This window comes from Propithecus coquereli, unplaced genomic scaffold, assembly GCF_000956105.1.
Source record: "Propithecus coquereli isolate 6110/MARCELLA unplaced genomic scaffold, Pcoq_1.0 Scaffold193, whole genome shotgun sequence".
Classification (NCBI taxonomy): domain Eukaryota; kingdom Metazoa; phylum Chordata; class Mammalia; order Primates; family Indriidae; genus Propithecus; species Propithecus coquereli.
Genome location: NW_012144190.1, coordinates 1,202,399 through 1,212,578, shown reverse-complemented (window position 1 = coordinate 1,212,578; position 10,180 = coordinate 1,202,399). Strand labels below are relative to the sequence as shown.

Here is a 10,180-nt window from a genome sequence, read left to right as displayed (position 1 = left end):
CCCGGGGCCTTGCATCACACTGCGTAGTCTAAAACTGTGATTTAGAGCAGGGGCTGGTCACACGATGATTTTGACAGTGTGGTTTAGAGTGGGAGCTGGCCATACCAGAGGTCTAACAATGAAATTTAGAATAGGGGCTTTGGATCCAGTGATACCAGTTCAACTTCAGGAGGAGCTGGTTGTAGATCAGCCACAGGGAAAGCCAACCATGCCCACGTGATGGAGGCCTGATAGAAACTGGACGCAAAGCTGGGTGAGCTGCTCCGGTTGGCAGCACTCTGTGCACATTGTCACACATCACCACCAGGAAAGTTCAGTTGTGCTTTCCATGACTCCACAGGGAGAGGACACCTGGAAGCTTCGTATATGGAACTTTCCTGCACTCTGCCCTGTGTGCCTCTTCCCTCGGCTGGTTCTTACCTGTATCGTTTCGTTATAATAAACAGTAACCATAAGTGTCACAGCTTTCAATGAATTCTGAGAGCACTTCTAGCAAATTAGTGAAGCTAAGGGTAGTCTTGGGGACCCAAAAACTTGCAGATGATTTCAGAAATGAGCATAATCTTAGAGATCTCCAAATCTGCAGTTGGTGTCAGAAGTGATGGATGGCATCTTGTAGACTGTTCCCTACCCTTTCATTTGGCATTGGAAGTGGGATTCACTAGGTCAACCCTGACTCAGTGAAACATATGGTTTGGGAAGAGGAAGGACGTGAGGTCAGAATGACAAATCTTTGACTCCTGAATTTCCCCAAGGTCACCCAGAGGTATGGAAAAGCAGCAGTTCTGCAGTCAGTTACAGGGGGTAAAAGTTACCAGTGGTTTTTCATAATGGTGGATCCAGCCCTCAAGGGTTGATTCACTGGATGCATAAGGAAACAAGCTAAATATACAATCCCTTCGTCATTTTTATCTGTAACAGCTAAGACGGAAGTGGATGAGAGGGTCCTGAGGCTGGGCCACGCTTGGGTACTAGCCAGTCCAAGCTACAGCTGTTAGCCTTGGGCCCACTGCTAATGGGGAAAGTTATGCAGAAACGACAGATGGCAAAGAAAATTAGAGTGATTCACAAGATAATGAGGAAAGACACAGGGGAAAAATTAGAGGGATTCATCCAATCAGAATGAAAACATATTAAAACACTTAAAAAATGAGATGAATTAAGTGGACATTGAGGGGGTCAAAAAAAGGTCTCAATGGAACTTTGTTGGAAATTGAGTGGACCAGTGGGAGCCCCAACATTGAAGGGCCCTAATCAAGTCTGTTCTATTTAGCCTAGCTTGGAGGAATTTAAAAAGCCAGGATGCAAATATGGCAATGAGAAATCTGACCCCCAATTTCCTGACATGATGTACACATTATCTAATAGAGATAAATGGCAAAATGGCCTGGGTCTCTTGGCCTGACCCCCAGCTGAGGACACAAAGTCGTATGCACATTAGTGGAAAAATGGTCAGGGGACGGATAAGAGACATTTTTGGGACTCCTTGACGTGGGAGCCCCACGCATCATGATTCCAAATTTATCATGTGTTCACGTGTAACCTACACACAAAAAGATGTCTAAAAAACTTGTATATAAAATTATGGTACTCTCCCTTCTTTTAAAATAATATGATATATTTTAGAGATCATGATTCCAAATTTATCATGTGTTCACGTGTAACCTATACACAAAAAGATGTCTAAAAAACTTGTATATAAAATTATGGTACTCTCCCTTCTTTTAAAATAATATGATATATTTTAGAGATCTTTTCCAAATAAGAACATGTAGATTTATTTTTTACTGCTGCGTAGTATTCTAAGTGTTTTATAGACATTATGATAATTTACTTAACCATTGCTCTAGTGTTGAATGTTTAGATTTTTCATAGTTTTTTTCCAAATAAGAACATGTAGATTTATTTTTTACTGTTGCATAGTATTCTAAGTGTTTTATAGACATTATGATAATTTACTTAACCATTGCTCTACTGTTGAATGTTTAGATTTTTCATAGTTTTTTGTTATAATAAATAATGCTATATTGAATAATCTCATTCCTATGTCTTTCTGCATAGTGCAGATTTCTATAAAAATATTAAGGGGAATTGCTAAGACAAAGTGTATGTCTACTTAAAATTTTTCTAGATGGTTCCAAATTGACTTCCAGTGGTTTTGACTAAACCACTTTCCACTTCTACTACTACTTTTGTAAGCATTGGACATTTTCAGTCTTCTTAAGTTTTGCAAATGTGGTGGAGGAAAATGATCACATTCTGTGGCATCTATGATCTTGCTGTTTTCCATGCCTTCATATAAACAGAATAATTGTCAACATGATATCCCAGGGAAGATGAAATGGTCAAGATCCCTGCATGCTGAATCATGACTCAAAGTCAAAAAGCTTATGTATTCCCGAGATATGTTGGTAGAGGAATACTATAATGTTTACTGGGTGGTTGAAAATTGCTTCTTGTGTTCTCTTTCATTGGAGTGAAGAAAGAACTTTGATCAGTTCATTCACTGAAAGATCAAGTGTTAGGGAATAAGTCGATTTGCTGAACAAGGAGACCTCTCACCTAAAATAGAACTGCAGTTGGAATCAACACTTAAACAAGCTTACGGTAATCTATTATTATTAAATATTCCCCCTAGCTTTTGATTATGAAAATCTTAAACACACAGAAAAATTCAAATTTAAGTATTCATATACCCTCTGCCGATATGCAACAATTGTTAACATTTGTTCATGTTTGTTTCTCTTGCTTTCTTTGCTGTCTCATTTGAAAGTGAGTTGCAGCGCACTTTGAAAATCACCTCTTGGGACTGCAAATTCACACAACCTCTGTGGAAAGCAAAATGGAGATTCCTCAAAGAACTAAAAGTAGATCTACTATTCAACGCAGCAATCCCACTATTGGGTATTTACCCAAAGGAAAAGAAGTCATTTTATCAAAAAGACACCTGCACTCGAATGTTTATTGGAGAACAATCCACAATTGCAAAGATGTGGAATTAACCCAGTGCCCGCCAATTCATGAGCGGATTCACAAAATGTGGTATATGTATGCCGCAGAATATTACTCAGCCATAAAAAGGATGAATTAATGCCTTTTGCAACAATTTAGGTGGAACTAGAGACCATTATCCTAAGTGAAGTATCTAAAGAATGGAAAAAAAAACACCACATGTGCTTGCTATTAAATTGGAACTAATGGATGGACACACATGTGCACAGAGGGAAGTAAAACTCAGTGAAAATCAAGCAGGAAGGAAGGTGGAGGAGGGGTAGGCAAAAACCTACCTAGCAGGTACAATGAACACTCTCTGGGTGATAGGTCCACTTATGGCCCTGACTCAAGCATTGCAAAAGTGATCCATGTAACCAAAAACATTTGTACCCCTATAATATTTTGAAAAAAAAAATGAAATGCCAACTGTAAATTAAAAAAAAAGTCACCTCTAAATACCTGGAAGAGAGGCTGGGCACGGTGGCTCACGCCTGTAATTCTAGCACTCTGGGAGGCCGAGGTGGGAGGATCGCTCGAGGTCAGGAGTTCAGGACCAGCCTGAGCAAGAGTGAGACCCTGTCTCTACTAAAAATAGAAAGAAATTAGCTGGCCAGCTAAAAATATATAGAAAAAATTGGCCGGGCATGGTGGCGCATGCCTGTAGTCCCAGCTACTCGGGAGGCTGAGGCAGGAGGATCACTTGAGCCCAGGAGTTTGAGGTTGCCGTGAGCTAGGCTGCCACGGCACTCTAGCCCAGGCAACAGAGTGAGACTCTGTCTCAAAAAAAAAAAAAAAAAATTAAATACCCTGAAGAATAGTCATTCTTCCATAAAATGATAATATCATTTTCACATCTAAGAAAATTAACAATAATTCTGTGATATTACCTAATATCCAATCCATATTCAAATTTCTCCACATATCTTAAGAAAATTGGCTCAGGATCCCCCGTAGGATCACACTTTATATGTAAGTGTTCTGTCTTTTTAGTATATTTTAGTCTAAAATAGCCCTGCCGGTTTTTCTCCCCAAAACATTGACATTTTCAAAAGTCCAAACAAGTTGTCTGCTAGAATGTTCTATAATATGGATTCTGGGGCATTTCTGGGAGGAAGGTAATTCTACTTAATTCTACTCTGAGCGGGGAGGTCAGGAAAGGCCACATGTGGGAAATGCCTTGAACTCAGTTTTGAAGTTGATGCAGGAAGGGAAGTGGGCAGCGGGGAACTGCCAGGAAATGCTGTGAAAAGGGGAAATCCCTGAGCGAAGGAACAAGCACATTCAGGGTGAAATTTGGAAAGGGGGCCATTTTCCCTTTGGCATAGAAAACTGTGGAGAGTGATCTGCAAAGCAGGAAAGTTCGCTTTCTTGTCAGCAAGAAAGAAAAAGCAGACTTTTCCTGCCTACAGTAGGATCTTCTTCCAAAAATCTGTTGAATCTGTCCCATCCCCTCCACACCCCACCAGCCCATGCACCAGCTTAAGTGTGTTGTTCTTTCCCAATGACGGCAACAGTCTCTCGCCTGGCCACCTGGCCTGCGGTGGCACCCCTCCACGCCATTGATCCTGTGGGCCCCAGTGGAATATTCTGAACTCTCAAACCTCCCGATCCTGTCCCTTTCTGGTGCATCACTTTCCATGGATTTCTTTCAACTTTAAGAGAGAACCCAAAGGACCTGGCGCTCGAGGCCCTCCTGAGGGAGTGGGGAGTGGGGGGGGGGGAAGACTAGGGAAGAGAGAATAAAGGAGACGTGACACGGGGGCTTCACAGAGGACCATAGCGGTGCCTCCCTGTCCCTAGATGCTCTTGAGCATTTCATCCCACGTCATCCCTGCTTCTCCAGGTGATCAGGCCTTCGGGATGACCAAAGAGATGGAAGCCCCTGCCTTCTTGCTAAGAATACTTTCTGCTTTCCCCACCCCCACATCCTCTTTCAGTTACCCATCACCTCACCCCTTCCGAATCACACGGTTCTGATGTCAGAGCCAGCATCGTAAAGAGCCTCTGCTGGCCCTGAGAACCATCGCTGCTGCGAATGGGGCTTCCCCTGCCACAGCTGGGTAAGTAAGACTCCGGGGCCGGGGGTGGCGGTGGGCTATGGTGGTATGAAGAACAAGGACATAGGGGCACAAGCACCAGATAACCCACATGGATTAGACCCCACGTGCCAGATTCTGGCAGGCTGGAGGTGTCTGGAGCAAATAGCAGACTGGGCCAGGGAGTGGGGTTGAGAGTGAGGGTGGGAGCACAGTCAGGGTGGCGGGGAGACAGGAGAGCACAGGGAGCTGTTTCAGATACGATGAGAAGCCCCGAAGTGAGTCAGTTTTCAGCGTTCGCACAGCTTGCTTTCTCAGATGGAAAAGACAGTCTGGAGGAGGGCAGCGGAGGGGGCCGTGTATCACAATCCCCTGCAAATTCCTCAACACGCACCCCCCAAGTGACCGAGATGAAGAGACCAAGATCAAGAGCTCCTGGTTAGGAGGAAGTCACCCCTTTCTGCCAGTAAGCTCAACCTCAAGGAAGAAGTATGTGAAAACACTAAAGACCAAGTCCTCATTGTTGAAGACCTTGATGAATGTGACCATTTCTTATTAATCCATGATACTCACCAAATGGTCAACATGCCCTGCCTACTCTGTGTAGAGCGAGGCAGTTTTAATCTTCTTATCCGGAAGATGCCATAGCAGTCTTGGCTTCCAACGAATGCTCAGTCAAAGGCCACTTGGGACTGGCAAGAAGGAAATGGAGAAAGGAGTTCTATTTATCGAATGTGTAATACTTCACCGTGCACCGAGCTAGGGGCACTACGAGTCTTAGGGTGTTCATTCTTACAGCAATGATAATATGAGATAGGTTCAGTGAATGTCCCAATTTTACAGACTGGGAAACAGCAAAGAGAAGGGAAGTGATTTGCCCAAAGACAGCCAGACGGTAAGTGATGGAGAAATTGATCACAGAGCCTAAGGGGATGGTTGGGGATGGGAAGACAAGAAGCAGAGTAGAGCTCAGGCTTGGACGTCTGGCCCGGGTTGCAAGGGATCACAGGCAATGCAGCTCCTCAGGAAATGTACTCGCCCTCCATCTACATCTCGGGTTCAGGCCAGATGAGGAAAGAGGATAAAGAGGAACTGGTCTTTGAGCAAAGGCTGGATCCTGTGATCCTGTGGGCTCCCAGAAAGGCTTTCTGAAGCTCTTGTGAGTAGCGAATAAAGAGAAGGCTGGGCCCTGCAGGAACTGGACAAGGAGGTCAGGATGCCTTGCTGACTCCTGACCCTCCCTGCCCACAGCACCTGCCAGGCTGCTCCACTCTTCCTGCTCCTTGGAGAAGATGCTGCAATGCAGCTGTTCCTTCCATGGGGTCCCCACACCCTCCGTGCAGTGGTGGGTTGGAGGTGCCCTCGTGGGTGTGAATGGCACAAACGGCAGCCCCCGGGTGACTTCCACCATGCTCGGCCCCTGGGCCAACAGCACCATCCGCCTGACCGAGAAGCCAGAAATGGGGACGAGACTTCTCTGTGAGGGAAAGAACCAAAACGGAACCCACACTTTGAGCATCCTCCTGATGTCAAGTGAGGCTGGAAGGGGCACGGTGACTGGGTGAGGATGAGGAGCGGGCTGGGGTCTGGCACAGGGGCCAGAGGAGGGAGCAGAGCTTTGGCTCCGATGCCAAACCTCTCAATGCTCTACTTCCAGGTTCTTTGGTTTCTCAGACCTTCATGAAAGGGCTGATCCAGGGTGTAGTCTACGGAGCCATTGCAATCGCATTGCTCTTCCTCTGCCTCCTCCCCCTCATGTGAGTACTGGGGTAAAATGCACCTGCAAGCCCAACCCAAAGCCTGCCACCTGCCAGGCCCTGGCTGCGGTGAGGGCACAGCGAAGGCAAAGGTGGGATCCCTGCCCTCAAGCAGCCCAGGGTTTAAAAAGGGAAAGAGGCCTAACACAGACACCACCACCCGGGGCCATCAGGACTATACTGAGCCATAAAACAGGCCCAGGGGACAGACCCTTGCAGCACATGTTGTAAAGGAGGAAGCCGGGGAGGGACCGGCAGCCCTGGAGAGGCCAGCAGAGAGTCCCCAAGGTGCTGTCCGAGGACACATTAGCTTGGTGGGAAGTAGTACACATTGAGCATCCCCAATGCAAAACTTTTTGAGAGCCCACATGACCCCACAAGTGGAAAATTCCACACCTGACCTTATGTGATGCTTCAGTGAACACAAACTTTGTTTCTTACACAAAATTATTAAAAATAGTGTATAAAATTACCTTCAGGCTAAGGTGTATATGAAATATAAATGATTTTGTGTTTAGACTTGGGTCTCATCCCCAAGATATCTCATTATGTGTGTGCAGATATTCCAAAATCTGAAAATATTTGTAACTTGAAACACTTCTGGTCCTGAGCATTTTAGATAAGGGATACTCAACCTTTATATGCAGAAGTCCAGGGGTACATTTGAGACATTTCCAGCATCTTTGTATAGTGTCAGGTGCATCGAGAGTGACAGGTAATGGCTAAAAAATGAGGTTGAAAAACGTTCTTGGTGTTTGTTGGTTCAAAAGAGCCTTGAACTTGGCTGGACGTGTTGGCGAGAAGCCCAGAGTGGGCAGGGCAGAGCTGCAGGAGGTCAGGCCAGAGAGTCGGGCAGGGGGCTCTGTTCAGTCCAGACAGCAGCGTGGACTGAATCCTCAGTTGGGAGCCATGGAAGACAGCTGGGAAGGGAAGTATGAGCTTGGGGTGGGACACGGACTAGAGAGCGAGGCCAGAGGCTGGTGCTGAGGTCCCAGCAGGGAAGAGCCAGGCCTGAGCTAGGGCAAGTGATGAGGGGCAACTGGAAGTGTGGGACTTGGGGGGAGAAAGAAGTGGAGCCAGGAAGCAGGGCAAACTGAGGTACTATTTTTGAAGTATCATCAGCTGGACTTAAAGACCAAAAACAATCTCTTCAAGGCCCTTTCATAGCTGACCTCATCTGAGCCCTACAGCCTGATTAGCAGGTTATCCCCATTATACAGGGTGTGCAACCAACTCCCAGAGAGGGTATGAGGCTTTCCCTAGATCACACAGCAAACCGGTGGTGTTGTTGAGGCTCTAAACCAGAACTTCTGATCAAGACCAGAGCCCATGTGGGGACACAGGGAGGTGGAGAGCCACAACCAATCAGAAGCTCATTTTCTTAGAGTGAAACATACCAGAATGAAGCAGGCAAAGAAAACTGCAGCGATCGGAGCAAAAAAGAGCATTAAAGTCAAAGCCAGCCAAGAACCCAAAACGTCTCTGAAGCTGAAGGAACCAGGAAAATCCACAGTCGCCCCCGTCTCCTGAGAGCCAGGTACTGGTGGGTACCCATCGTGTCTGGAATCTGGTCTACCAGAATAAGGATAAGAAGATCCATGGGGACAGGAGGGCACAGTGGTTTGAGGGAGTTATCATCCTCAATCTTGTAGGACATGTAAGTGCCAGAATGTACTTTCAGATCATTTTATGGATGATGAAGCTAAGACCCCAAGAGGGAAAGAAGGATGAAAATTAAGAGAAATAATTTAAAGGATAATTAGAATCAGCAATTTATACACACGCACACACACACCCCAGCACATTGAATCCTCCCTAAGAAGGGGTTTGGGGGAACCCTGACAGCAGTTGTGGCATCAGAGAGGAAACCAAAGGATTTGGTCTCTGAGCGTATGGCAGGCAGAGGTCAGCACAGTGTAGATGCCACAGGCCCAAGTCAGCCGGAAGTGCTTGGAGATCAGGCCTAGCTCAGGTTAATCCTTCACTCATCTGTACTCCACACCTTCAGCAGGGCTTGGCAGTGTTTGGGGGTGCTAGACCTCACTGTTGTTTATCGTTTATGATTCTCCAGGACCAGAGGTGCCCTGCTGCCCTCCTAGCAAGAAGACCTAGTGTACACCTTTTGCGTATAAACCATGCATCTATTAAATTCCACCAATATTTCCTGCAGTATCTCCCTGTCTCTGCACTGGGCAATGCTGGGGTCGCAAAAATGGGTCAGACCTAGGCCTTGCCCTCAGAGAGCAACCAGGTTGGTGGGGAAGGTGCCTTCACAGGATGAGGGCTGAGCCAGGGAGTTATGGTGGCACAGAGTGGGGAGGGACCAAACCTGCCTGAGGAAGTCAGGCCAGACGTCCCAGAGGAGTCTGGGGAGCAGTCTCCGGCTCCTGGTGCCGGAGGTGCACGGGAGAGGACCAGAGGGAGAAGGCAGGGTTGCAGGCTCCAATGATGAGGTTGTGAGGAAAGGCTAAGCCACTGCTTGCTCCACGTTGCTTTATTCTGTGCTCAAAGGGGTGTCCTTTTAAGATTTGGGTACCTCAGCTCTAGACCCGTTTCAACATCCTTTTTTCTTTGCCCTGTTCCACATGCCCACCCCTTCCAGGAAAAGCAAGATAAATGATCCAACTAAGCCTGTGGAAAGTACATCATGCCTGGAGTTTCCATTATCCCTGGAATCACAAAAGTTCCCCAAATCCATCGAGCCCCCAGAAACCCTGGCGTCCATAAGAAGCCTGGAGCCCCAGAGCCACGTCAGCTCACAAAGCCCTCTCAACCCTCACCTGCCCCTCACATTTGTTCTCCATTGAAAAAGGGTTGCTCTTGGGCCTGGTTTTAGAAACCTTGAAGGCAAAGTCTGTGATGCGTGGTTTGAGTTAGCCAGAAGAAACATGCCCTGCCAGGGATGGTGTCAAAGGAAGAAAAAGCACATATGAGACCATGAAATGGGTCCATCTGGAATTTGCTTCTGAGCCCTACTGTGTGCCCAGAACCTGAGATACACGTGCAGGAGCAGCAGGCTTTGAAGCCGTCATATTTGGATCAAATCCCAACGTCAGTGCTCAGTGGCTGTTGCCTTTGGACAAGACCTTTCACCCTCCCCTTTAAACTTCAGTATCTTCACAGGACATAGGCTGTGTGGGGAGTGGGCAAAAGTGGTGTCCACAGACGCAGGTGGAGAAAAGACTGCCATGGGCCCTGAATGCCGAGATAAGGCATTGGGGCTTTATCTCGTAGGACCTTATCCCGACTCCCCTAGAATGTAAGTTCCATAAGAACAGGGACCTTGTCTGTCTTGTTTTCTATTTGTGTCACCAGCACGTAGAATGATGCCTAAAATATAATAAGCTCTCAAAAATGTTTGTCTAATAATTGACTGAACCAGCGAATGGATTA

The 10,180-nt window shown here is 46.5% G+C and overlaps 1 protein-coding gene across 1 annotated transcript in view; it reads left to right on the top strand.

Moving 5' to 3' along the window:
• The window catches only part of LOC105809254 (SIGLEC family-like protein 1), a 14,740-nt gene extending 5,324 nt beyond the window's left edge, over positions 1–9,416 (top strand). The window contains 5 exon segments of the mRNA XM_012643006.1: positions 6,282–6,563; positions 6,688–6,787; positions 8,173–8,314; positions 8,316–8,330; positions 9,390–9,416. Coding sequence (XP_012498460.1) covers positions 6,282–6,563; positions 6,688–6,787; positions 8,173–8,314; positions 8,316–8,330; positions 9,390–9,416 — 566 coding nt within the window.
• The last annotated feature ends 764 nt before the right edge of the window (positions 9,417–10,180 follow it).